Raw genomic sequence first — 27,944 nt, 5'->3', positions numbered from 1 at the left:
ACACGACTGAGCGACTGAACTGAACTGAACCTATTAACAAAAAAAGAACCAGCATATCAAACACATGTTTTCACAGATAACGCTTTAAATGAGGCAAAGTTCATTTTTTTTTACTTTTTTTTTTTTGGTCGAGCCTGGCAGCTTGCAAGATCTTAGTTCTCTGACCAGGGATCGAACCCATACCCACTGCAGTGGAAGTTCCCTGGACTGCCAGGGAATTCCCTAAGTTAAATTTTTACCTAAAGAAAAAATATTTAGTAACTATTATCTACTATTCCAGTATAACCCAGATACGGTGGCACATGAATTACTGAAATCTTGGCACCCACTCACTTCCTCCCCAAGAGGCCATCTGTGATTGGTATCTCTGGGCTGTTGGCTTTGGGAGGTGGCGGGCAAACTCTCCACCTGTCCCTCAGAACCTTCTCTTGCCTTGTGTTCTAGTACTTTGAGTACACAACCCAGAGAGACCTTCGCCACAACATCGCAAAGCAGCTGTGTCTACATGCCAGTGCTGGTACTCTGGGCCTTAGGAGCTGTCACTTCACCGGCAAGAATAGCCAAGTGCCCAAGGACGAGGAATGGGAATTCACCCAGGTGAGTCAGCTGTCCCAAAAGCTCAGAATCAAGAACCTGAGACCACAACTGCCCCCTCCCTTCCTTCTGCATCTTCTTCCTGAGATACTATGAGATGGATCCAGACAATGTAGAAAGTATAGAGAATGTAAGCTTGGTCACAGGCAGGGTTCACAGGACTTAAGTAATGTTTGGTGATGGCTGATTCTGGTTGATATAAAGATGGTGGTGGGGTCATGGTCTAGGGCCAGCTCATAGTTCAAGTATTTTTAGGCTGAACTCCAGTAGATGAAGAGTCACTCATGGTTCCCGCCTGGCCTCTGTGTGCTAAGCACAAGGCTGTACACTCATGTACTTTGGTTTGGTTAATCTTCCAGAGGCTCTTCCCAAGTAGGTGGTGTCCCCATGACTAGAGATGGGCCAGAAGCAGCTCAGCAAGTTTGTGTCTGGCCCAAGATCCTTCACTAGTAAATGATAGACCTGGGGTTCGGACCTAGATAGATCAGATCAGATCAGATCAGTCGCTCAGTTGTGTCTGACTCTTTGCGACCCCATGAATTGCAGCACACCAGGCCCCCCTGTCCATCACCAACTCCCTGAGTTCACTCAGACTCACATCCATCGAGTCAGTGATGCCATCCAGCCATCTCATCCTCTGTCGTCCCCTTCTCCTCCTGCCCCCAATCCCTCCCAGCATCAGAGTCTTTTCCAATGAATCAACTCTTCACATGAGGTGGCCAAAGTACTGGAGTTTCAGCTTTAGCATCATTCCTTCCAAGGAAATCCCAGGGCTGATCTCCTTCAGAATGGACTGGTTGGATCTCCTTGCAGTCCAAGGGACTCTCAAGAGTCTTCTCCAACACCACAGTTTAAAAGCATCAATTCTTCAGTGCTCAGCCTTCTTCACAGTCCAACTCTCACATCATACATGACCACAGGAAAAACCATAGCCTTGACCAGACGAACCTTTGTTGGCAAAGTAATGTCTCTGCTTTTCAATATGCTATCTAGGTTGGTCATAACTTTCCTTCCAAGGAGTAAGCATCTTTTAATTTCATGGCTGCAGTCACCATCTGCAGTGATTTTGGAGCCCAAAAAAATAAAGCCTGACACTGTTTCCACTGTTTCCCCATCTATTTCCCATGAAGTGGTGGGACCTAGATAAGTCTGACTCAAAAGCAGTGGTTCTTTCCATTACACTGCCCTGCCTCGGGATGAATGATGTAACTTCTACAGGATTGGGCTCAAACTAGCAGCCTCCGATGAGCCTCCACACCCACTCCACCCCAATCCCTAGTCCTGGGCTTAGGAAAAGAGGAGCCTAACCTTGGGGCTACAGCGAAGGGAGTAGTCTGAATATGATCAAAGGCAGAAAGTGCGGGTAGACCACAGTGGCCCAGGTCTTTGAGATTGGCCATCTGGAGGCAGTTTTCATTTTCATTTCGTCCTGAAAGCATTTTTCAGTTAGCCCGTGGTCCTGCCTTCCTGTGTTGCAGTTATTCATGCTAAAGCTGGAGGTGGGGAATTGGCACCCAGCACAGGAATGCATCTCATCAGAGTATCTGGCATCCAAGGAAAGGAATGCGGAAGTACCCCCCCCCCCCCCGTGCCTTTCTGGATTTCCCTTCCCTTTGGTTCACGGTCCTCATCTCATTCCCCCTAGCAGTACTATCAGAAGTCTGAGGCCTAAACTGACCCTTTGTTTTGCTGTGTCATCTTTTAGGATCAACTCATCAGGAACTCAGGATCTGGTACCTGCCTGACATCCAAAGACAAAAAGCCAGTCATGGGCACCTGCAACCCCAGTGATCCCCACCAGCACTGGCTCTTCATTTAGGCCCTGGGTCGCCCCCGTGGGAGTTCCCACAAGCTTCTCAGGAAACAGAACCTGGGGGAACCTGACCAGCAGCTTCCCTGCCAGCCTTAAAGATGGATCTCAAACCCAGTGGAAGTCAAGGCAGAACCTTCCTACTCCTTGCAACAACATTGGGCCTGTTTTCTTTCCTCCACATTGGTAGGCAAGACCATTAGAACACATAAGACGGGGCCTAGAGCTTTCCTTCTGTCCTAGAAACAGACCTCCAAAGCAGAGGACGCAGCTGGGGAAGGACCCAGGGCAGCAATGACAAACTCAAGAAAAGCGCCTCTGCAGCCACGTCCTGGACCCCTGGTCATCTAGGACACCTGCAGCTTCCACTGAACTATAGAATCTATCAGAGGAATTGGAGGTCTAAGGCTCCCTTGCTGTTTTTACCTGAAGCACCCTGACAGTGCTTGACAGGTACACAACAGTCCTGTGAGAAAGACAGGAATCACCGTGCCCATTTTATAGACAAGAAAACTGAGGCAGAGAGAAGTAAAGGAGCTGGTCTGTATTCCACAGCTGGTGCGTGGCTGGAGCTGAAACTGAGGCTCAAATTTGAACCTTGAACTCAGGCTCCTCCCACCATGAGAACACTAAGCAACTAGCCATCAACTCTCCACTCTTTTTTCACTCCAGTCTGATCCTTTCTGGCTGACTGGTCTCCATAAAGCCTAGAACAGTGGAGCCAGGTAACCATGAGGGAGACCACATTTGGGAATCCTGTGATGTTCATTTTGAAAGAAACCTTGTGGAGCTAGCTAGTGATTCTCAGGTTTAGGCCCCAGAGCCTTTTTTTCAATGCTCCTCGTATAATGTAGTTCCAAAGCAAATTAGCCATGGATGAAAATGAAGGCGGGATGAGAGCAGTGCCCACCAGGCCCTGATTTTCCAAAGGTCTGCAAGCACAATTTAAAAATCCTTGTTTTAATCCAAGCCTATCATTTTCATATTATGAAACCAAAGCCAGATAAGAGAAGTTACTTGCCCTAGGCCACACAAGGAGGTAATGGCAACCCAGAAGCTAGGACCCAGATAAGGCTAACAGAATCCCTGGGAAGTCTGAGGAAGCAGGGCTCACGGGTAGCCTGGAGCATGACTTTGTGACTGGCCTGGTCTGCTGTTCTCGCATGAACTCCCCACGTGGAGCAGGCCTGCTGTGCATGTCGGCTCTTCTCCAAGCAAGTTGGACCCTACCACACACGGCCGCTTTGCCTGAAGTAGAGAACCCCAGCTGCCTGAAAGAGGACTCATTGCTTCTAGGAGGGATTCCTACTTTGAGTAGCGAGCTGTTATCTTGGGGATCACCACATGAGGGTGCCATGGGACCACAGCTGCCTCTCCTTCCCACTCAGGAAGTCTAGGTCCCATGGTGTAGCCCAGCCGAAGAGAAAGAAGAGTGGCCAGCAGCGGGGAAAGGGGAAAGTTCTTTCCCAGCAAGAGAAGAGAATGGCGCATAGATCCCAATGGAAATAAAGGTTTTATGGCATGGGTGAAGGAAGTTGGCATTGGGTTCCTCTTCTTCTGGCTTGTCCCTTAGCTGATCTGTTTGGAGGATCTGCTGCTTCGAGTTGTGAAGAACCACGCACATCTGAAAAGTTCTCTCACAGCCACTGTCTCTTGTCTCTAGATATCCTCTAGCTTTCAATCTGGCCTACACAACTGTGTCAAGCACGAGCAGACATGAGGAGATATGAGGCTTCCCCCTGTGGAACTCCCACTCGAGCTGGGAAAAAAGCTGTGAACAAGTCATACCAAAACTAGAGATTTTCAGAGCTGGACTAGGTGAGTTAGAGCAGTTCCTTTCCTTTAGGGAAATCAAGGAAGCCTCACAAAGAGGCTTCACATTTGACCTTAGACCTCAAAGGATGAATCCTCAGGTAGGAAGAGCTCAGTAAGGAAAGATCTCACATGTCAGAAAAGTTGCAGAGGGACAGCAGAACAAGTGGACGTGGGAACCAGGAAGACCTCAGGGTGAGGGTGCAGTGGATGGTAGAAGCCAGAAGGTCAGGACCACACTTTGGCTTTCATGAGCCCTAGGCACTTGAGCCATCATTAAAAAATATTAAATTATATTTCTTACAACTGCATTGGTATTAAGATGAACATAGTCCAGAGTGATTGTAAAGACTGAGACACATTTGTGGGCCTAAGAAGTATTACGGGCCTCGGGCACTGTGCCTGCTGCGTTTACTGGGGGAGTCAGCCATGTAGGACAATGGGTGGGGTCCCCATTGAGAAGACTTTGACCGCCATGCTAATAAGTTTGGTGAGCTCTAGGGAGTCTTAGTCCTTAACTCCAATCTTAGCCCTACTCTCGGTTGCATTAAGCATCCAGACATTTATCAGACACTGATTGTCTGCCGTTTATCTTGATATCCTTCATATTCTCTATAGCATCGGCCAACAGCTCTGCAGCCCCATCTTATGATGCATGCCCAACCGAGGTGCCCTGTCATGGCACTCAGTTTCCTCACCCCGACCCCACAGCAGGAGAGCCTCACCCAGGAGCAGTCAGCTAAGGATAACCCACAGGAGTGAGAGATGCAGCAGGTTTGGGGGTGAAGGGAGGACCAAGGAAGAGAGGTGCTCAAGAAGAGAGAAAGGGACTAATGGGGTGGTGGAAGGGCTCAGAAACCAGCGTCGTGGCCTGCCCTTAGCCCAGGCTGGCCTTGACCTCTCCCCACATCTGTGTTATTAAAATCCACCCCCTGACCATTCTCAGTTCAGTTCAGTCTCCCAGTCGTGTCCGACTCTTTGCGACCCCATGGACTGCAGCATGCCAGGCCTCCCTGTCCATCACCAACTCCCAGAGTTCACCCAAACTCATGTCCAGTGAGTCGGTGATGCCATCCAACCATCTCATCCTCTGTCGTCCTCTTCTCCTTCTGCCCCCAATCTTTCCCAGCATCAGGGTCTTTTCAAATGAGTCAGCTCTCTGCATCAGGTGGCCAAAGTATTGGAGTTTCAGCTTCAACATCAGTCCTTCCAATGAACACCCAGGACTGATCTTCTTCAGGATGGACTGGTTGGATCTCCTTGCAGTCCAAGGGACTCTCAAGAGTCTTCTCCAACACTACAGTTCAAAAGCATCAATTCTTTAGCGCTCAGCTTTCTTTACAGTCCAACTCTCACATCCATACATGACCAATGGAAAAACCATAGCCTTGACTAGACGGACCTTTGTTGGCAAAAGTGCCATTCTCAGGGCTAAACTAAAACCGTAAATCCTGCTTAAAATCTTGATGCTGGTTAGCCCTGTGCTACTGTCCCCTGGCTGCAGAAACCTCTCACCTTAGCACTGAGTGGCTGGTCCCCTGTAGGGATCTATTTCCCACTTGAAGAGAATGTGTGCCATTGTCAAAAATGAATAAGTGTCCTAGAATATATTTCTTAGTTTTAATTACAAAAATAAGGGACTTCCCTGGTAGTCCAATGGTTAAGATTCCAAGCTTCCAATGCAGGGGACATGGGTTTGATCCCTGGTTGGGGAACTAAGATCTGGCAGGCTGCCAGGAGCAGCCAAAAATAATAATACTGTAGATAAGTCAAATAACACAGAAAAAATGTGTTTTAAAAGTGAAACTGGGGAGTTCCCTGGTAGTCTACTGGTTAGGATTCCAGGCTTTCACTATCATGGCTGGGGATCAATCCCTGGTCAGGGAACTGAGATCTCGCAAGCCAAGGTGTACAGCCAAAAAAAGTACACACACAAAAAAGGGAAATAGATCATCACAGTGCTCCCATACCTATTGATTGATTGTCTAGAAGTAATATTTTCTATAAAAATTATTTAAATAATTTCTAGGCATAAACCTTCTGTACCCTGTTTCTCTCTCTCTCTCTATATATATATATATATATTTTATAAATATATATGTGGGTAGCCATTCCTTTTCTCCAGGGGCTCCTCCTAACCCAGGGATTGAACCTGGATCTCCTGCATTGCAGGCAGATTCTTCACCATCTGAGACACCAAGGAAGCCCACTATATAAAGCAAATATATATAAATAATATATGTATGTATTTTAAAAAGAAGGGGGCAGCAGAGGATGAGATGGTTAGATAGCATCACGAACTCAATGGACATGAATCTGAGCAAGCCCTGGGAGACAGTGAAGCACAAAGGAGCCTGGTGTGCTGCATTCCATGGGGTTTCAAAGAGTAGGATACAACTTAGCAAAAAACAACAACAACAATGAATATATACGCACACAGAGTACCATTTTGTTTGAAACTTATCTTCATTTAATATACCAAGGGCATTTTTTCATATCATGTCATTTAAGTCTAACTCACTCTTTTTATTTCATTTTTTAAAATATTTATGTATTTGGCTGTGCTGGGTCTTAGTTGTAGCACAACGGATCTGCCATCTTCCTCGCAGCATGCAGGATCTTTAGTTGTGGCATGTGGGATCTAGTTCCCCAACCAGGGATCAAGCCCAGGCCCTCTCCACTGGGAGCATGGAGTCTTAGACACTGGACCACCAGCAAGTCCCTAACTCATTCTTTGTAAAAGTTGGATAGTATTCCTTAATATGATTAAACCCAATTTATCTAACCTTCCTCTATTGATGAATATTTAGGTTTTCCCCAATTTTGTGACAATTTATGACAAACTACACAAAATTTGGTGACAGCTGTACTCGACCCCAGGCTTCCTTGATGGGCTCAGACGGTAAATAATCTGCCTGCAGCGCAGGAGGCCTGCGTTCCATCTCTGGGTTGGGAAGATCCCCTGGAGGAGGGCATGGCAGTCCACACCAGTATTCTTATCTGGAGAATCCCTGTGGACAGAGGAACCTGGTGGGCTACAGTCCATGGGGTCACAAAGAGTTGGACACGACTGAGCAACTAAGTACAGCACTTACTAGAACCCAAATCTTTATACATGTATTTATGTGGCTCTGTTTATTTCAAAAGGAACTAGCATTGCTCAGAAAAAAATGCAGAGCCTCAGAATGAAAGCCAAGCCTTCCTCCACACTTCACCCTCAGAATCAGGATGAAGAGTCTGACCCGCGTGAGAGAGGAGGCTCAGTGTGAGATTAGGCAACAGTATTGAGGGTATTAAGTGCAATGCTCAACAGTCTAATCTTTAAACAAATACATATTAGGCTTTCCCAAAGAATACAAAGATGGATGTGATGTTGACCCTGCCCTCAAAGACTCACTTTGGAGTTTGTAACCTTCAGGAGGCTCGAGCCTCCTCTTGGACTCCTCATCCTGAGGCTAGAGCCATCTCCCTACTCTCCAGAGGAGGCACAGAGGTGGAAGGAGAATGACAAAAGAGGGCAGGGTTCCCCAGCCAGCTCAGCCCTCTTCCCCAGGTCCAGGTCTGCTTTAGGTTAGAATCCTGGAGGATCGGGCTGGAGAGGCAGCCCTTAGTGCAATACCCCCTCCCCTTCCTGGCTTCAGTTCAGTTCAGTTCAGTTCAATCTCTCAGTCATGTCCAACTCTTTGCGACCCCATGGACTGCAGCACACCAGACTTCCCTGTCCATCACCAACTTTCGGAGCTTGCTCAAACTCAGGTCCATTGAGTCAGTGATGCCATCCAGCCATCTCATCCTCTGTCGTCCCCTTCTCCTCCCACCTTCAATCTTTCCCAGCATCAGGGTCTTTTCAAATGAGTCAGCTCTTTGCATCAGGTGGCCAAAGTAATGGAGTTTCAGCTTCAGCATCAGTCCTTCCAATGAATATTCAGGACCGATTTCCTTTAGGATGGGCTGGTCGGATCTCCTTGCAGTCCAAGGGACTCTGAAGAGTCTTATCCCAACACCACAGTTCAAAAGCATCGATTCTTCAGTACTCAGCTTTCTTTATGGTCCAACTCTCACATCCATACCTGACTACTGGAAAAACCATAGCCTTGACTAGACGGACCTTTTTTGGCAAAGTAATGTCTCTGCTTTTTAATATGCTGTCTAGGTTTGTCATAGCTTTTCTTCCAAGGAGCAAGTGTCTTAATTTCATGGCTGCAGTGATTTTGGAGCCCCCAAAAATAAAGTCTCTCACTGTTTCCATTGTTTCCCCATCTATCTGCCACAGAGTTATGGGACCAGATGCCATGATCTTAGTTTTCTGAATGTTGAGTTTTAAACCAACTTTTTCACTCTCCTCTTTCACTTTCATCAAGAGGCTCTTTCGCTCTTCTTCAATTTCTGCCATAACGGTGGTGTCATCTGCGTATCTGAGGTTATTGATGTTTCTCCTGGCAATCTTGATTCCAGCTTGTGCTTCATCCAGCCCAGGATTTCGCATGATGTACTCTGCATATAAGTTAAATAAGCAGGGTAACAATATACAGCCTTGACGTACTCCTTTCCCGATTTGGAATCAGTCTGTTGTTCCATGTCCAGTTCTAACTGTTGCTTCCTGACCTGCATACAGATTTCTCAGGAGGCAGGTCAGGTGGTCTGGTATTCCCATCTCTTGAAGAATTTTCCACAGTTTCTTGTGATCCACACAGTCAAAGGCTTTGGCATAGTCAATAAAGCAGAAATAGATGTTTTTCTGGAACTCTCTTGCTTTTTCGATGATCCAGTGGATGTTGACAATTTGATCTCTGGTTCCTCTGCCTTTTCTAAATCCAGCTTGAACATTTGGAAGTTCAGGGTTCATGTACTGTTGAAGCCTGGCTTGGAGAATTTTGAGGATTACTTTGCTAGTGTGTGAGATGAGTGCAATTGTGCGATAGTTTGAACATTCTTTGGCATTGCTGTTCCTTGGGATTGTAATGAAAACTGACCTTTCTCAGTCTTGTGGCCGCTACTGAGTTTTCCAAATTTGCTGGCATATTGAGTGCAGCACTTTCACAGCATCATCTTTTAGAGTTTGAAATAGCTCAACTGGAATTCCATCATCTCCACTAGCTTTGTTAGTGATGCTTAGTTAGCTTAGTGATGCTTCCTAAGGCCCACCTGACTTCACATTCCAGGATGTCTGGCTCTAGGTGAGTGATCACACCATTGTGGCTTCCTCTGTGCCACATCACTGTGGCAACATTCCTGGCTTCTCTCTGCCTAAATCACAGTTCCACCCACAGTGCTCATTCAGGGACCTCCCAACCCAGAGTTTGCCACCCACCACCAGGCACTCTGCACCTCCCTCCTTCTTCCTCTCCTGACTCTGATGGGCAGAGCCTCTCATCTCCTGCAGGATACACCTGCCCCGAAACTCCCAATCCTCTGCCCTCCACCCTCATAGCTGGAAGACTAGCTTCCTATCCTGAAGGCTTTCTCTTCTCACCCACCCCATACTCTCCTTCTCTGAGAGTTATTTCATCTGCTATCCATATGAGTTTCCCCTAACCTGCTTCCTAATACCATCCTCCATCAGAAGTCTCTCCACTGAACTTCCCTGGTGGTCCCGTGGTTAAGACGCCTTGCTCCGTTGGAGCAGGCACAGATTCCATCACTGGTTGAGAAAGTTCCATATGCCAAGGGGCAGCCAGAGAGAAAAATAAATGCATAAAGTAAAATACACCCCATGGAAACTAAATACCATTAGCAATTTGATACCATCACCACCATAATCACACCTTTAAAAAAAAGAGTAATAAACATTTGGAAGTATACCTTGTTCTTGAAAAAATAATAATTATCTCCACTGCATCTACTCTGCTTTTGTCTCCCTGCATTTACACCTCTGTGTCCTGGGGGAATGACCCATCTCCTTCCCTGGGCAGGGAGATGCTCTGTCTCTTCCTTCTTTCTGCTGACCCTCCAGCCCTGTTTGCCTCCACCTTCTGGCGCACGGGGTAGGTCTCTGCACTTACAGTGCCCCAGCGGGCAATGAGGCAGTGGCAGGTTAGGAGGGGAGCACCCCAAAGGAAAAGCCAGTCCTGTTTTTCCATCTTATTTCTGGTAAAGAGTTTGTTGGATGCTTTTCAACTGAAAGGAGATGATTAACTCAGCCCTGGCCTTGTTCTGTCTTTGATCATAGATAAATTAGTTTACCTGAAAAGAAATCTTTTCATTTGTGTTTCCATGTCACCTGTGATTTTCCCTGCCTTTCACCCACAGCCCTGCCAGTTGGCAGGAAGAAGGTCAGCAAAGCTGCTGATAAAAGGAGTATAAAGAGGGCTTGGTTCATGGCAAGGGGGCAGTGGTCTACTCGCTGGCAACATGCTGCGCTTGTTGGTGTTCGCCTCTCTCGTCCTTTATGGTAAGTGGGTCATCTGGCCGGAGATCTGTAGGGAGGGAGATAGAGCAGGAGGGTCTGAAAGCTTTCACTAAGCCCAGGTCTTATCCTGGGGCAGGCAGGAGACTCTGCCTGTGTGTCTAGCAAAAACTTTACTCTCCTGGAGCTCGTGATAGAAAATGTCAGGAACCCCTGGCTGACAGGTTCCTGAAGCAGAGAGGAGCCTCTTCCAGGCCCCAGGCTTCCCCATCATCCCTGATGACAGGAAGACATCCTCAGCAGGTGCCTCATGGCATGTGTACTGCTGTCCCCGCCCCCTGGGGAATCCAGCTAAAGCTCTGTGTGCGGGCAGGTGGGGGCGAGGCGAGGGGTAGAGACCCTGAGCGAGGCTGAGACCACTGGGTCCTGGCGGCTGTGTGAAATGGGCCAGAGTTCTGGGGACACGTAGGGAAAGCAGAAGGCACTTGGACTTCCCTGCTTTCAAAAGGGACCCAGAGAACTCACAGCTGGGCCCCTCATTTGCTAGGGAGGAACTGTGAGTTTGCAGACAAAGCACAAATGCCACCCGCCCTCCCACCCTGAGCTGACCCCACGCTTAGTCATCACTCACTTTTCTTCTGCTCCACAAAGGACACAGCACCCAGGACTTTCCAGAAACCAACGCCCGGGTAGTTGGAGGGACTGCGGTCTCGAAGAATTCTTGGCCCTCTCAGGTGGGTGTTCCTTCACAGCCCCAGACTGCCAAGGAAATAAGAGTTGCTTGTGCCCTGATATACACTGTTATGTATATGTGTGCATATCCTTATCTACAGGAAGTTCTCCAGCTGCTTGGATTCTAGATGTTGAAGATGAATGGGAACAAGCTTAGGAGTTTTTTTCTAAATGCAAAAGGAGTTTTTCTCTAAATGCAAAAACACTAACCACACTCACTTTCCCAGGCACACACACAAACACAAACCTCATGTACACTCCCAGAGATACCACTTGGACCACACTAGCAAGACTGTATGCCAGACTCACATAGATGCAACACACTTTCACACACACACACACAGCCCTCTCCATGCAGTGTGTGTCACATTTGAACACACCCTGCCCCCAAATAAAGCACCTTGTTCATGTGGCTATTTAAAGAGTTTCCACTTTCAAAATAGGGCTAGGCTTTGATTTAAGCAATTCTAATTGTGTAAAACTGGCAAATTGGTGAATAGCCATACTTTGAGAGGAATCACTGCAATTAATTCTGAATTAAACCCAATTTACAAAAGTTTGAGCCTCCATTTTCAGGAGTAGAGTTAATGTGTGATAAGAGCCACCGAAGGAGGGGGCGTGAACTGATTAAAACGAATGTTCCAGTGGCATTTCTAAGTATCTGCTGAATGAAGGGCCAGGGTGTATCTTGAAAACAATGGAGGGGAGTTCTGGGAACCTTGGCTTGTGAATTAGGTGATAGAGCAATTCCATGGCTACATTTCCTTCCCAAGAGGCAATGGAGGTAGAAGGACCTGGGTTCTTGGCCCTTTGCAACAACCTAGTGTAACGATGCCAAATGCACTGTATGTGTAGCGCAGATAGTTGGCGGATATTTTGAGGGACGGCAGGAATTTAAGGAGATCTTGGTTTGGGACGAAGTTTTTTTAAAAGACGCCAACCTATCCGTCTTTTCTTCTGTCCCCATCTAGATTTCCCTCCAGTACCAGTCTGGAAGTTCGTGGTATCACACCTGTGGAGGCACCCTCATCAAACAGAACTGGGTGATGACAGCGGCTCACTGTGTGGATAGGTGCGAAAGGCGAACCCGCTTTCCTGAGCCCTGGGAGGGCGAGAGTCTGCTCCTTCTAGAGCCACATGCATCCTGGAGCACTCAGGACAGGACTTAAGAAGGTGTTTGGGGGACTGCAGGGAGCTAGTGAGATGAAAACTACAAACTATGCACTTTTCAAAGCCTGGCATCAGACAAGTTCACGTTCAAATCCAGTCCCACCTTCTTCTAGCTAAGTGAACTTGAATGGCTTACTTAGCTCCCTAAGCTCTTACTCTCTTATCTCTAAAATGGGGTAATAATACCTACTTTGTAGAATTATTGTGAGGATTAAGTAGATAAATATTTAAGTACCTAGTCAATGCCTGATCGGTAACCGTTTTTTCATATTTATCTTGAGCAATGGTTCTTAAATTTGAGCATATATCAGAATCACCTACAAGGCACAGATTGCTGGGCCCCACCCAATAGAGTTTCTGATAGAGAACTCCAGGCTGAGTCCTGATAATCGGCATTTCTAGCAAGTTTCCAGGTTCTGGTGCTGCTGGTCCAGGGACCATGTTTTAAGAACTCTTGGTCTAGAAGCTTATATACCTCTCAACATCCCTCTGTGGTCTGAGAGACATTCTTTCATTTATGCCCACCAAACTTCTCCCAAGTTATGAGATATTCAGCCTCTGATGTTTAACTTAGTATATTGGGGAAATGAAGCTGATGGTATTTTTTGTCACTTCCACAAGTTAGCAACTTGGGGATGAGAGGGCTGGTTATTTCTTCATCTCCCAGGGTCTTCCATATTCCTTCTGCCTGGGCCAGAAAAGATGAGTTCCTGTCCTAAAAATGAGATGGAAGATGCCTTACCAACTTTTCTCTGAGAGGAGAAAGAAAAGGCTCACTCAGGGGTTCCCTCTCTCCCTTCAGGCAAATGACCTTCCGTGTGGTGCTGGGAGACCACAACCTGAGCCAGAACGATGGCACCGAGCAGTACATCAGCGTGCAGAAGATCGTGGTGCATCCGTCCTGGAACAGCAACAACGTGGCTGCAGGGTAGGGCAAGGTGGCACTGGCCCAGGGCTGGGAGGTGGAGGGCTGGCTGCCCAGCCACAGGATCTGGGCTTTTTTCACATTCATCCAAGAGGACTTTGAGAATTAAGATGTTGGCGGGCTTTCCCAATGTCTCAAGTGGTAGAGAATCTGCCTGCAATACAGGAGACACAGGAGATGTGGGTTCGATCCCTGGGTCAGCAAAATCCCCTGGAAGAGAAAATGGCAACCCACTCCAGTATTCTTGCCTGGAAAATCCCATGGACAGAGGAGCCTGATGAGCTACAGTCCATGGGGTTGCAAAGAGTTGGACATGACTGAGCACACACTAGGGCTTGAGAACATTTGAAGGTCTTTGGGATTTGTTTGATCTGGGCTGGTCTGCATTATTGGATCCCCTGAAGCTCCTTCTCTGCAGAGTTTAATGTTCCTGTTTCTATTGTTATTTATTATTCATTTTATGGCACAGACTCCATTAGCAAAGGGCTTTCCTTGTAGCTCAGTTGGTAAAAAATCTGCCTGCAATGCAGGAAACCTGGGTTCCATCCCAGGTCACGAAGATCCCCTGGAGGAGGAAATGGCAACCCACTCCAGTATTCTTGCCTGGAGAATCCCATGGACAGAGGAGCCTGGCAAGCTACAGTCCATGGGGTCGTGAGAGTCAGACACGACTTAGCCACTATACCACCACCATTAGCAAAAAACGGACTTCCTAAAAATGAATCTTACAGTAAGAAAACTTCTGCAAGACTAAGCTGTAAACTTTTGGAAAGGAAGTAGTTAAAAGGGTGGCCAGTCTATAGAGTGTGGGAGTGGGGATGGGCTCCAGTAACTGGGGTATATCTGCAAAGCATTTTATGTCTTTCTCATTTGAGAACTCTTCTCCACTACCAAGATCACAGCCCTTCACTCTTTTCTAAGCTTCACTCCCCAGGGCTGCAAATAAGAACTAGCGACCATGCCAAGACCTCACCAGCAGGGGCTGCTGTTACACACAGAATATCCTAGACTCCAAATGCGCAATTCCTCAAGTTTGAAGCTTGGCGAGTCCCCTCCTTCTTTGAAGTCACTGGTTTCCGATCCTGTGGGGTACAAGGCTTAGGGAGGGCTTGTCCCTATGCTGAGCTGAAGGAAGTTCCGGTCCCGCGAGCAAGCAGTCTCCTTTCCACCCGCAGTTACGACATCGCCGTGCTGCGCCTGGCCCAGAAAGCTACCCTCAACAGCTATGTCCAGCTGGGTGTTCTGCCACAGTCGGGAACCATCCTGGCTAACAACACGCCCTGCTACATCACAGGCTGGGGCAGGACTAAGAGTAAGTCGCCTGCACTGGCACCATCCATCCCCGACATGGATACTGATTAGGTAGCTGAGCTTCTGCAGCCCTAGTTTTGTGGTCCTAAGTGTTCAGAGCCGGAGGCCAGGAACCAGAGGAACCACCAGAGATAAAATAACTGGTGCATGAAATCAACCTAAGAACAAGCCATTCAACAGTCAATTCAGAGATTCACAGACTCTTAGCAACAACAAAAATAAGGCCTTATCTCAGAGAGTATTTTTTACTAGCCTCTCATTTTATATATGAGGAAACTGAGGCCCAAAGAAAGTAAAGACTTTGTTCAAGATCACATGACTAGTTAGTGACTAGTTAGTACCTGGTTAGCTGGGGCCAGAACGCAGGTATCTTGGCTCCCACTTTGGTGGTCACTACAGCATCATGCTACCTCCATAGTCAAATCACCGGGCTGTGGGTTGGAGTGAAAGAGCCACGGGTGGTTGCAGGTCCAAAGAAGTCAAGGCAGGGGAGGCCTCAGCCCTCTTCTGGTCAATCATGGGAGGATTACTGGAAGGGAAAGTCACTGGATGACACGGAAAGGTGGGAGGGGCTATGAGCAGAGATGGTTAACAAGGGTAGAGACAGCAGGCCTGGTGCAGAAGGCTGAGAGCCACCGGGCAGGATCTGAGCTCTGCAGGAGAGGTGAGGTCTTGCTGTGAGCAACAGTCTACTGGGAAAACCTGGGGCTGAGACAGACATGCTTCTAAGCCAGCTTTGCTCTCGGTTCACTTAATGTCATTGTGGTTCAATTTTCTGATCTGTATATAACATGAAAGTGTTGTTGTAAGGATCCAAAAAGAAAAAAAAAAATCAGATAAAGGAAAACTGCACTAAGCTCTTAAGAAATGGAAAGAAGGCTGCACAGTTCCAGTTCTACTCCATGGGGTTTATGGTGTAAGGAAGCAGGACAGATAGATGAGTTATTAACAATAAGACCATTCTAGTTACTTAACTAAAGTATTCATGAGTTAGTGGTTTGGAATCTGGGACTACTAGTCAAGGAAGGCACCTGTACCTTTCACCTAAAGAGAAACAAGAGGACAGTCTATGACATGGCAGAGAAAAGGAGCTTACCGTGACTTCAGCTTTCATGAGAGCTTGGGAAAGTTTGGCCAGGTGTGGAAGGTTTTCCCTGCACAGCATCTGGGGCTGACCTCTAAAGTTGTGTGTGCTGTTCAGCCAATGGGCAGCTGGCCCAGACCCTGCAGCAGGCTTACCTGCCCTCCGTGGACTACGCCACCTGCTCCAGCTCCTCCTACTGGGGCTCCACCGTGAAGACCACCATGGTGTGCGCTGGAGGAGACGGAGTTCGTGCTGGATGCCAGGTGAACACAGGCTCAGAGTGTCAGAAGTCTCACCCCAGCTCCCTCTCTTCTCTGCCTCTCACCCCCTACCTTTTCCCCACCTCCTATTCCACACCTACTCCCACCCATATACAGAGACTCAACTTTCCAGTCTAGTGTCTGGATGAGAATTATTCTGTGCTGGTAAGTCTGTATTCCAGGAATCTCAAAGTTGAAAGGAACCTTAAAATTCATCTTGCCTGCCTGATGCCCCCACCTCAAAAGTTTGCATGTGGCCTAACATTTGTGTTGGTATATGTGAGTGTTCTTTAGAAGTTATTTGTGCCTTAGATTTTTAATGGCTGCAGAATGGCTAGGCCTGGATTGGTGGTTGTGACTGTATATAAGGTTGCTTCCCTCCCATCAACCCCAATTTTTCTTTCTTTCTTTTTTTTTTAATATTCTGTTTATTTATTTGACTGAGCCAGGTCTTAGTTGTAACACGTGAGATCTTCTGTCTGGGCTCTTTAGTTGTGGCATGTGAACTCCCAGTTGCAGTATGTGGGATCTAGTTCCCTGAGCAGGGATCAAACCCAGGCCCCCTATATTGGGAGCACAGAGTCTTAGCCATTGGACCACCAGGGAAGTCCCCTAATTTTTCTTATAGCTCCTCTACCACCACCCTTTTGACCCAGTAGTATTGATAGCAATATATATACAGGTGAATACGGTAGGGGAAAGTACACTAAATAGCTTTATAATAGAATATATATAAACTATTATAAAATTATATATATGTATGAATCATCTTCTAGTTACACAAGATCAATCAGCAATACACCATCTTACAGATTTGGTACTGCAGTCCAATAAAAGTTCTTGATTATCTGCTAAATGCTAGGCACTGTGTTTGATTCATCTTTGTATCAAAAATACTAAAGATACAAAGATGAATATAAACACAGTCTAGTGGAGGAATGGAGAGACATAGGACAGAACGTCTACAATGTGGCTAAGTGTTATAATAAAGACATGCCTAAAGGTGATACAGGAATCCAAAAACCAGATACTCCCCTCTCTACCTGTTGGTGTCAGAAAAGACTTGCCCTCCCTGAGAAGCTAGAGTTCGTAGTGAGTCATGAAGGTTAAACAGAAAGCCAGGCAAGAAAAAAAAGAGGAAAAAATATTCAGAGAGAGAGAACATGAAGAGAGACATAGGCTAAGAATCTAGAACACAGAGAGAATTATAAGGCATTCCCTACAGCTAGAGCAGCGGTCAGGGCTCACAGCCTCCAGCACCCAACTTGCTGCCTCTGTTTTTTGTGTGGCCCGTAAGCTAAGAATGTTTTTTATATATTTTTTTAATGGTTGGGAAAAAATTTAAAAAGGAAGAATATGTTATGACACATGAAAAATATAAAATTTCAATGTTTGTTTTAAAAAGAAGGTTTCCTTGGAATGCAGTTATACTTGTTCATGACATTGTTTATGGCTGCATTCATGGGGTTGAACAGTTGGGAGAGAGACTGTAGGACCTGCAAAGCCTGAGATACTTACTTTTTGGCTCTTTACAAAAAAAAATGTGCTGACCTCTGGGCTACAACTTAAACTATTACCATTCTAGGGAATGTCAGGAGATGACACTAGAGACAGGTAGGAGCCACAGGACTTGGAAAGTGAAAGAAAGTGAAAGTGAAGTCGCTCAGTTGTGTCCAACTCTGCGACCCCATGGACTGTAGCCTACCAGGCTCCTCTGTCCATGGGATTTTCCAGGCAATAGTACTGGAGTGGATTGCCATTTCCTTCTCCAGGGGATCTTCCCAACCCCAGGGACTGAACCCGGGTCTCCTGCACTGTAGACAGACGCTTTAACGTCTGAGCCACCAGGGAAGTCCACAGGACTTGGGCCTTCATTCAAATAGCATGCTTGGGACATGCACTTTATCTTAGGCACTGGGAAACCCTTCAAGAGTTTTAAACAGGAGAACAGCGTGAGCAGATTTGCCTTTTAAAAGCACTCTCTGATGACAAGGTAAGCATGTATTTGAAGAGGGCAAAATTAGCAGGGAGACTGCTTAGGAGACTGTTTCAATTATCTAGGCAAGAAATCTGAGGGTCGGAGTTAGCGCAGTGGAAAGGAGGGAGGTGGAGGAGCAGGAGTGACTTCCAGGCATCTCAGTTAAGTGATTTGGGGGAGGGGTTTGCAGCGTCCAATGAGACAAGATTTCTAGGATTTGGGAGGGAAAGTGATGAATATGGTTCTGGACAAATTGAGTCTGAGATCTCAGTAGGACATTCAGCTATGGTTTAACTGGTAAGAAACCAGATATAAAGAAAGTAGAGCCTGGAAGAGAAAACTGGGCTAGAGATAAGCTCAACAGGAAATGAGATTCCTCAAACTCTCCCACCCTCTACTCCCCATTTCCCTCAGGGAAAAGTGGTAGAAGGAGGAAAAAAACAAAATAAAACAGTGAGTTGGGGAAGAACTGTGATAACAGGAATATTTGAGTGCTTCAGGGCTAGGTGGAGGACAAAGGATCCATAAGGATCTAACAAGTAAGAGAAAACCATAGTAATAAAGGGTTTACAAACTCTCAGGAAATACTGACAGGTCATCACATAGCCTACAGTGAAGCCAGGAGCCACAGAGCATAACTGAAAGTAGCTTCTTCGGCAGTTGACAGATCACTGGTAACTATGGCCAGAACAGTTTCAGTGGAGTGATGAGGACGGAAGCTTGATTGAAAGGTAAGGCATGAAGAGGCACTAAGAAATAGCAAGAAACATAGGATACTCTTTCAAGAATCTTGGATGAAAGAGGAATTTAAAAGTCTGGTGGCTTTCAGGAGGATGAAAGTCATGGAGCGGGTGCATCTTTTAAGATCAAAGAAAATTGAGTGTTATTTCTGGGCAGAGAGGAAAGGATCCTGTAGTGTCAGAGAGAGCGAATAAATGGATGATGCAAGACCCCAGGGGCTCCCCTAGGGGTAGCTCAGCTGATAAAGAATCTGCCTACAATGCAGGAGACATGGATTCGATCCCTGGGTTGGGAAGATACCCTGGAGGAGGGCATGGCAACCCACTCTAGTATTCGTGTCTAGAGAATCCCAATGGACAGAGGAGCCTGGCAGGCTACAGTCCATGGAGTTGCAAAGAGTTGGACACGACTGAGCGAATAAGCACAGCACAGCACAGCAAGATCCCAGAGGGGAAGGAAGAAATGAACCAAGAACACAGGTGGAGCTGGCTTTGAATAGAAGAGGGACACAGAAACATGCGTGGATATGAAAGAATGTGCAGGCTGAGTAGCAGAAATTTGGTGGGTGTTCTGTAATTGCTTCTATTTACTCATGAACTAGGAGTCAAATGCAGAAAAATGAAGGGGTAAAAGGGTTGGATGGATTTGGATTAAGATGAATGGAGAAAGACTGGCCTCCATGATGTTGCTGACAGGCTGAGGTTAGAGACCATGCAATAATCATATGGGTAAATTATTTACTCCATTCAAGGATCTAGTTGTAGAGAATGGATTAGTTCAGGGCTGGGTTTTCATGCATTATTGAAACATAAAGACAGTATTGCAGATCAAATGCAAGCTCTAAGCTAGGTGGAGGAGGAAGAGAAGCCAGAAGGAGACTGGTAGGCTGGCTGAAATAGTAGAATCAAAAATTAAAGGTTTTTTTGGTGAGCACTTAGTACTATGAAAGGAAGGTGACCAACTCATCCCAGTTTTCCCAGGACTTCCCCAAGGTCAGCTGAAAAAAAGCCCGAAACCACACAACTTACAAGTTAAGAGTTTTGTTTTGGTCGATGAACTTACTGAGGACTATAGCCTGGAAGACACCCTTTCAGACAGCTCAGAGGAACAGTTTCAAAGAGGTAAGGAAGGAGCCAGGGGATGTTAGAATTTTTGCTGGGGAAAAACAAAAAAAAAAAAACAAAAAAAAAACAACAGTTAGCCATCAAAGATTACTGCTAATAACAAGAAACAGATATCTCAAGTGAATGGTTTCAGTGCTTTTCTCTGTTTGGGAAGATGCAAGAGTCTGGGCTCACAGAAACCAGCCCTTTGATATTCATTGTAACTATCTAGGGTCAGTATCATTTTTCTCCATCTTGAAATCCCTTCAGGATGTGGAGAGCAGCTGCAGGGGCAGGTGGTTTGATAGTGGGCAACATTCATTGTTTCCCAGAATAGCAGGCAACACTTCATTTACTGACACAGCAGGCAACATTTTTTGTGTCCACATCTAAAAGTCCTGTATCCTGGGAACCCTACCTGCAAGTTAGGGCAAAAAAAAGATGTGGGATTTCCCTGGTGGTTTAGTGGCTAAGGCTCAGCGCTCTGAATACAGGGGGCTCTGGGTTCAATCCTTGGTCAGAGAACTAGATTCCACATGTCACAACTAAGACCCAGTGCAGCCAAATGAATAAATAAATAAATGAAGACAAACACATAAGTCAAATTCTTCCAGTTCCTCACCAGCCAGCTTCACCAATAACCTCTTAAGGTTTAACCTTTCTGAGTTTAATTCACTTTCCCCTGTTCGCTCTCAAAGTCTTGAACTCTGAAAAACTAGAGTACTTTCCTTCTGGCCGACACTGCAAATCAGTCTCTGAGGCCATTGTGTCTCCACAGTCTTTTCCCACTGGAACTTCCCAAATATTGTGTCTTGGTTTTGGGGCTTTCAGATTTCTGTGTCCCCAGCCAATCTCCTCAGAGGGGATTCACTAAACACCTCTCACCTCAATCCACCCACTCCCACTGAGCTCTCTCCCAGCTCTTCCTTCTGCCCTAAAATCCTCAGCCATACCCTCCTTCACTACAGAGCTTTTGTTTTTTTTCAGGTCAATTAGCATAAGACAGTAATACGGTACACAATTCAATTACCTTCCATTCCTCTAGTTTAGAAATACTCTCAAATCCCTATTAGAATTTAGGTGGAAGATATTTAAACTGTTTTGTATTGAGTACAATAACCTAAAGGAATATACATCTTTCTTTTCATAAAAAGAATAACCATCTTCTTTTCCCAAACATAGTGAGGGTGGGGTACAGCTACTTCCTTAAAAAAAAAAAATTAGCCCCAATTTGAACTTTTGGTCTCTTTCCCTAGTTCTTCTTTTTTTTTTCATTGAATGATTACCTTGTTTAAGGTGGCAAATAAAACTCTGAGGCTTGATAGTGGGAAAGAACAGTCATGTGTTTCTTCTACAAGTTCTCCCTCCCTAGAGGGGACTACTTTTAACTCTTGAGTTGATTTCTTTTATGTCTACCTCCAGCTCTCTAAAAGCATATACTTATATTGCTACTTAATTTTTCACTTCAGGCATTATGCAAGATATGGAACTTCTCTTCCTTTACACATTTATACTTGCCCTTCAAGCATGAATTTTTCTGATCCCCACCCCAAGCTCCTTAAATAATTTCTGTTAAATTAACATTTAGTATTTATTATAATTATGTAAAATGCTATTCCCTGAATAATTTTGTTTTCCCTAGAGTTAATAATTGTCTTTTAAAATTTGCATAATATATACTCATGGCAAATAGATGGGGAAAAAATGGAAACTGGCAGATTTTATTTTCTTGTGCTTAAAAATCACTGCAGACAGTGACTGCAGCCATGAAATCAAAAGACGCTTGCTCCTTGGAAGAAAAGCTCTGACAAACCTAGATGGCATATTAAAAAGCAGAGGCATTACTTTGCTGACAAAGGTCCATATAGTCAAAGCTGTGGCTTTTGCCATAGTCACACAGATGTGAAAATTGGACAATAAAGAAGGCTGAGCACCGAAGAAATGATGCTTTTGAATTGTGGTGCTGGAGAAGACTTGAGAGTCCCTTGGACAGCAAAGAGATCAAACCAGTCAGTCCTAAAGGAAACCAACCCTGAATATTCATTGGAAGGACTGATGCTGAAGCTGAAACTCCTATACTTTGGCCACCTGATGAGAAGAGCTGACTCAATGGAAAAGACCCTGATGCTGGGAAAGACTGAGGGCAGAAGGAGAAGGAGACGACAGAGGAGGAGATGGTTGGATGGCATCACTAACTCAATTGACATGAGTTTGAGCAAACTTTGGGAGATAGTGAAGGACAGGGAAGTCTGGAGTGCTGCAGTCCATAGGGTCACAAAGAGTTGGATGAGACTTATTGACCAAACAACAACCAACAACATACTCAACTCATCACCAGTTCAGCCTTAAACTCTCCACTAATTTATAACTGACTTATTTTATCTTCTCTTGACCTAGTGTTCTGTATCTTGGTATGGGTCTATTTGCATTCATTTTGAGGGATAGTTAGTGAGTTTTTTCATCCTGGAAACTCCGGACCTTTGGTTCTGAAAATGTTTATTTATTGATGATTTCCTCCCCTCTGTTTTCATTTTTTTGTTTCTAGAATTCCTGTTACTCACAATCCACCTCCTAAACTGGTTCTCCTATTTTCTTATTTTCTCTCTACATAGTTTGTCTACTTTATCTCCTAGCCTAATATTTCATTTCTACTATCATATTCATGTTTCCAAAGGCTTTTTGTTTTCTGAATGCTCTAATAGCTTGCTCTTCTTATATCATGGATATAATACTTATATAGTTTTATTGTTTATAGTCTTCTCCCTGCATAATCTTGGTTGTCTTCATTTTTTATTTCTTTCTCTTTATTTTGATCTTTATTTTTTAAATTAAAAAAAAATTTTATTGGAGTATAAGTAATATACAATGTTGTGTGAGTTTTAGGTATACACAAAGTAGAATCAGTTATACATATATTCACTTTTTTTTTCATTCTTTTCCCACATGGGCCATTACAGAATATTGAGTAGAAGTTCCCTGTGCTGTACAGTAGGTTCTTATTAATTACCTATTTTACATATAGTACTGTATACACATCAATCCCAATCTTCCTATTTTTCCCTCCCCGCCCATTTCTCTCTCCCCTAATAATCATAAGTTTGTTTTCTACATCTGTGATTCTACTTCTGTTTTAGATTCCACATATAAGTGATATCATATGATATTCGTCTTTCTGTGTCTGACTTACTTCACTCAGGATCTTTATTTTTATATTGAGGCTTTCTTCCCTGGTGACTCAGATGGTAAAGAGCCTGCCTGCAATGCAGGAGACCCGGGTTCAATGCCTGGGTCGGGAAGATCCCCTGGAAAAGGAAATGGCAACCCACTCTAGTATTCTTGCCTGAAGAATCTCATGAACAGAGGAGCCTGGAGGGCTACAGTCCATGGGGTCGCAAAGAGTCAGACATGACTGAGCAACTAACACTTCTTCAGATGTTTGGTCATCCCTGACCATCTGCTCTTATTTCAGAGTAGGACAGTGGCAAGCTGATAGGTACCTCTGAGCCATAGGTGGGGTTCATCTATAGGGAACTGCTTTGTCAGGTGATCTGGCTAGGCCGTTTCATTGGAGGACTTCTAATGATGTACCTCAAAGTCTTCCCTCTTGTGCTGGTCAGATTCTTCAATGAAATAGCTTCCAATTTTATGTCTGGAATCACAGAACTGACATCTGGGAACTGAGTAAGGAAAAGAGTATCAAGGTCATAACCTGTAAACTCAGATTCTTCTGATTCTGAGCCCAAGCACGTAACCACTATCCAATACATCACTTTCTCTTCTCTTTACCTCAGTTTAGTTTAACATGTTTTGACTACCTACCCTGTTATCTAAATGCTGTCTAATTAGACCCATTGGCCTGAATGCTGGGGATAGATAAATCATTAGAACACCCTATTTCCCCCACCGTAGGTTCAATTTAATTCAGTAATAGCTATTGAACTTAAGACATTCAAAGTTCTAGGCTAGCATTGTAGAGTGGAAAATATCAGCAAGATGTAGTTCCTGTCTCAAGAAGCTCACAGATAAGCGTGGGAGTTAGAAACAAATTATGAAACCAAAACACAAGGCAGAACATGACATATGGGCTGCAGAAGAAAGGAAGAAGTACTATAATTGTTTAGAAAGTGGGGATGCGAAGGAAGTAGGGATTTCAACTGGAGCTTTTATACAGTATGAGATTTATAAACAGATGTGGGTGGGTAGGGTGTAAGCAGAAACAAAGGCCCAAAGATCCAAAGATCTGGAGTTTTACGACTCTGCTTCTCTTCCCCACAGGGTGATTCTGGGGGCCCCCTTCACTGCTTGGTGAATGGCCAGTATGCTGTCCACGGTGTGACCAGCTTTGTATCCAGCCTGGGCTGTAATGTCTCCAAGAAGCCCACAGTCTTCACCCGGGTCTCTGCTTACATCTCTTGGATAAATAATGTGAGTCCTCTCACATGATGGTATGAAATACAGTCACCTGGAGATTCACATATTGACTGGGGTGGGGAGCAAAAGTTGGGCAGGAGAAGCCATCATCTTCCTCATCACCTTCAAATAGTTATTTACCCCTTTCCCTTCCCCTCTAGTGAACTTACCCCTGATAGTGTTGCCATCCTGAGCTCCTCTTCACATACCTACTAAGTAGGCTTCACCATCTTGTTTACATAGAGTAAGGTGGTGGCAACAGCAGACCTGAACCAGGTGCCTATCAGGGCTGTCCAAGTCAAGGCCAAGGGGAAAATGGCTTCAGAAAGGCCTGCACACTCCAGGCAAGAGAATAGGCACTAACATTCTCCCCCACCAGTTCTTTCTAAGGCATCATGAGAATTTGCTCTACCGTTTGGCAAGAGGTTTTACCACCTTAAACAATGCTTGAGGGCTAGGTGAGAATGTACCTACACTGACCTGGTGGTGGAGCCTCACACCATCCCACCTGTGCCCTCCAGCCTCCAAACACATTCTGGAGTCTTGTGGCATGAACCTTGACTTACAACCAGTTCAAGGTCTGCCACTAAGTTCCGAGTATGTGCTTATAGCATTGAATTGTCCTGGACCAGTTAAAAACTTCTTCCTGCCTCCCACCCCCACAACTCCCCATAAACCCAGTACAGGGCCATACTCAACTAGGAGCCCTGAAGAAAAAAGAAAGGAGGTGAGCAGAAGTTGCTGACTGGATATAACCGGTTTTTCCTTCAGGCCATTGCCAGCAACTGAACATCTTCCTGAGTCCAGTGGTCTTCCCAAGATGGTTCTGGGATTGACAGCAGAACTTGAGGCCATCAAGTAAAAAACCAGTCTAAGAGACTATTGAGCCAGATGTGGAAAAGCAAATAAAATCGAATATATGTAATACCCTGTGTCTTTTTATTTGTAATTAAGCCTTCTAGGGGAAAGGCAGTTATAGGGCCTGAGTTGGATTTCACCAGATTTCTGGGCTGGTTCTTCCATTTGCTGCCATCCCTATCAGTTCACAAACTAAGCCAATTGAAAATGGCCTTACATTATCCTTTTTGGATTATGTTAGGATCTACCCATCTGTTAATCTGCCTGTCTGCCCCTTCTCCCACACATATTTGCTATATTCAGAGGCACAGAGGGCTTTAAAAATGTTCCAGAATGACAAAATGTGCCCTGACTCTCCCAGGTAGATTGGGGGCTCAGCCTTCTTTTGGTTCTCCCATCAGTGCCTAGAACAGGGCTCACCCCAAAGTTCTGAGTCATGGCAACTGTGGGGATACATTAGAGATAGGAGTATAAGATTAGGTGGTAGGTCAGGTGCCAGCAGACAGTGAAAGTGACAAATCAGAAAGGAGATAGAGAGGAAAGAACTGAAAAAATGAGAAAAGAAGATGCGGAACAAAGAAAGGAAAGGACTGAAGGGAAAAGAATATGGGGCCTCAAGCTACGTATGAGTCAGCACTTCAAGTTTGGACTAAAACAGGCAACTGGATCCGGGGTTCTATAAAAAACACAGAACTGGGAAGCTGATAAATCTTCCCTATCCTGGCCAGGGCTCAGTCTGTTAAAGTGGTGTATGATAAAGCCAAGAGGGAACTGAAAGGAGAAAGCTAAGGGGATCAGAAACAGTTTTTCATAGCAACTGCTGAGGATCAGACAAGAGGGATCTGGAGAGTTAACATTACATTAGAGGAAACTGTCTAAGACTGGTCTCACAATTTATAGGCTACTTTGTCAGCAGAGTCTTCTAGAACAGTTTGTACAGCAAAAGAAGCTGGACAAGGGATTTCCCTGGTGGTCCAGTGGCTAAGACGTTATGCTCCCAATGCAGGGGGCCTGGGTTCAGTCTTTGGACAGGGAACTAGATCCCACATACCACTATTAACAAGAGTTCACACGAAAAAGAAAAAAAAGAGTTCACATGCAGCAACTAAAAGATCCTGTATGCCACAACTAAGACCTCTTGCAGCCAGATAAATCAATTACTTAAGTGTTTGTTTTTTTTTTAAACAAGCTGTGCTTGACAGGACACCTGTATTCCCATCTCTTTTCTACTACTGACAAACTGGGTGTGTGTGCTTGTGCCAAGTCGCTTCAGTTGTGTCTGACTCTGTGCGACCCTATGCACTGTAGCCTGCCAGAGGAACTGGATAACCTTGGGCAAGTCATCCTTTCTGTTACTCAGATTCCCAACCTAGGTACTTTCCAAAGATTTGTCCTGCTCTAATACTTCATGATTTGGTGACTATCAATTTCAGTTCCCAAGGGTTTGGCACTGAAGAGGGTTTTTTAGGAAGCAGTGGCTGGGCTGCATTACTGAGGATGCCGTGAATTCCAGAGAATGACCCAGGTATTGGCCTCCTTCTGCTACTGACACATCTGTGGTGATCACCATCTCTCTCAGTGCTCCCACAGCACCATTGTCCTCCCACTTCCCCCCACTTCGTCCTTCCATTTCTTCACTCTGCCCCTTCTAGATCATCCCCACAGCTAGCATTATAACAGAATAAACCCTAATGACCTATTACCCGAAATTTTTGTATCCATCTCTAAAATCATCTGATTAACAACCTGTCTCCACTTCCAGACTTTAAGCATTTTTAAGTCAAGAATCACTTTTAAAAAATTCATTCTTCGCTTCCCAACACCCAGCAATGCCTGTCACATGGTTGATTCTGAGTGCAATATGACTGTTTGGGGGAGTGATCTGGAAAATGATAGTAAAGAAGGCCTTCTGATTTTGTCTCAGGTGTTCAGCTTCCTTCCCCAGTCCTTAGGAAGTTTATCTTGACCTCCTTTCCTCCTTTTGGGGAATTTTACTTGCAAAATCCTTGAGTAAATGGTTCCTCCAAACCTAGTGTCCTAATTTCCAGCTATCTTCTCAATCAGGTCAGGAAGCAACTTCCATTTGGAAACCGACCTAGAAAGCAACTGTTATAATCTCAGCAGTCCCATCCCAATTTACACAATGTATTTTCTGCCTCCATCTAGTACACTATACTAGTTCCTCCAGCTAGAAAAATTTGCTCCCCATGCCCAGCACAGGCTTCCATATCCAACTCTTTGGCCTTTTTTCTATAAGGTCCTCTCCCTTTCTAAGCATCTTCATTTCTACTTCTAGCTCAGCTGCTCCTCTCTTTCAAGTCCAGATTTGGAGTCCTGTCCTCTGCTCAGCCTACCCCTCCTACCAGTTTAGGTTTAGAGTCATGAGTGAAAAAATGTTGCCTGACATATCAGTAAACAAAGGATGTTGCAGCCATCAAGTCATCACATTACAGCCCCATCCTCCCCATGGTGAGCCCTGAGAGCTCAGGAGAGAGATAGGATGCTGGCCCTCAGGCCATCAGCCACTGCAGCCACCACGCATTGTTGTACCCTGAAGAGACTCGGGATGAGAAAGTGCAGGATACTGGCTCCACATAGTTGAGGTACATATCCAAGGAATGATTTCAGTGAGCCCAGACTCTGGCATCTTCCCCCAAATAGAAAAGTGCCAAATTCATTAACTTGCTAAGTTGCTTCAGTCGTGTTCAGACGGCAGCCCACCAGGCTCCGTCATCCCTGGGATTCTCCAGCCAAGAACACTGGAGTGGTCCTTAACTTGAGATACCTGGTTTTCTTTAATTAACTATAAT

The 27,944-nt window shown here is 45.3% G+C and overlaps 2 protein-coding genes across 3 annotated transcripts in view; both read left to right on the top strand.

Moving 5' to 3' along the window:
- The window catches only part of GALNT6 (polypeptide N-acetylgalactosaminyltransferase 6), a 38,694-nt gene extending 34,756 nt beyond the window's left edge, over nucleotides 1–3,938 (top strand). For both annotated transcript variants that reach the window (XM_006058497.4, XM_006058498.3), the window contains exons 11-12: nucleotides 445–597; nucleotides 2,300–3,938. In XM_006058497.4, coding sequence (XP_006058559.1) covers nucleotides 445–597; nucleotides 2,300–2,413 — 267 coding nt within the window. In that variant the 3' untranslated portion in view covers nucleotides 2,414–3,938. The remainder of the gene's footprint in view (nucleotides 1–444; nucleotides 598–2,299) is intronic.
- Nucleotides 3,939–4,078: 140 nt separating this feature from the next.
- CELA1 (chymotrypsin like elastase 1) lies at nucleotides 4,079–25,201 on the top strand. The gene is made up of 9 exons (XM_006058499.3): nucleotides 4,079–4,222; nucleotides 10,466–10,607; nucleotides 11,214–11,296; nucleotides 12,266–12,366; nucleotides 13,267–13,392; nucleotides 14,565–14,701; nucleotides 15,902–16,047; nucleotides 24,142–24,291; nucleotides 25,048–25,201. Exons 2-9 carry the CDS (start codon nucleotides 10,568–10,570, stop codon nucleotides 25,063–25,065), a joined length of 801 nt encoding a protein of 266 aa, XP_006058561.1. The 5' UTR covers nucleotides 4,079–4,222; nucleotides 10,466–10,567; the 3' UTR covers nucleotides 25,066–25,201.
- The last annotated feature ends 2,743 nt before the right edge of the window (nucleotides 25,202–27,944 follow it).

This window comes from Bubalus bubalis, chromosome 4 (genome assembly GCF_019923935.1).
Source record: "Bubalus bubalis isolate 160015118507 breed Murrah chromosome 4, NDDB_SH_1, whole genome shotgun sequence".
Classification (NCBI taxonomy): domain Eukaryota; kingdom Metazoa; phylum Chordata; class Mammalia; order Artiodactyla; family Bovidae; genus Bubalus; species Bubalus bubalis.
The sequence above is the reverse complement of the archived record's forward strand: the minus strand, read 5'-3'. Positions and strand labels throughout refer to the sequence as shown.

What these genes read in the sequence shown, in the direction of transcription:
- CELA1 (XM_006058499.3), top strand. Translation starts at nt 10,568, where the DNA reads ATGCTGCGCTTGTTGGTGTTCGCCTCTCTCGTCCTTTATG. An exon ending in CGCCTCTCTCGTCCTTTATG is followed by an intron (nt 10,608 to 11,213) that starts GTAAGTGGGTCA and finishes TGCTCCACAAAG; the next exon opens with GACACAGCACCCAGGACTTT. An exon ending in GAGTTCGTGCTGGATGCCAG is followed by an intron (nt 16,048 to 24,141) that starts GTGAACACAGGC and finishes TCTTCCCCACAG; the next exon opens with GGTGATTCTGGGGGCCCCCT.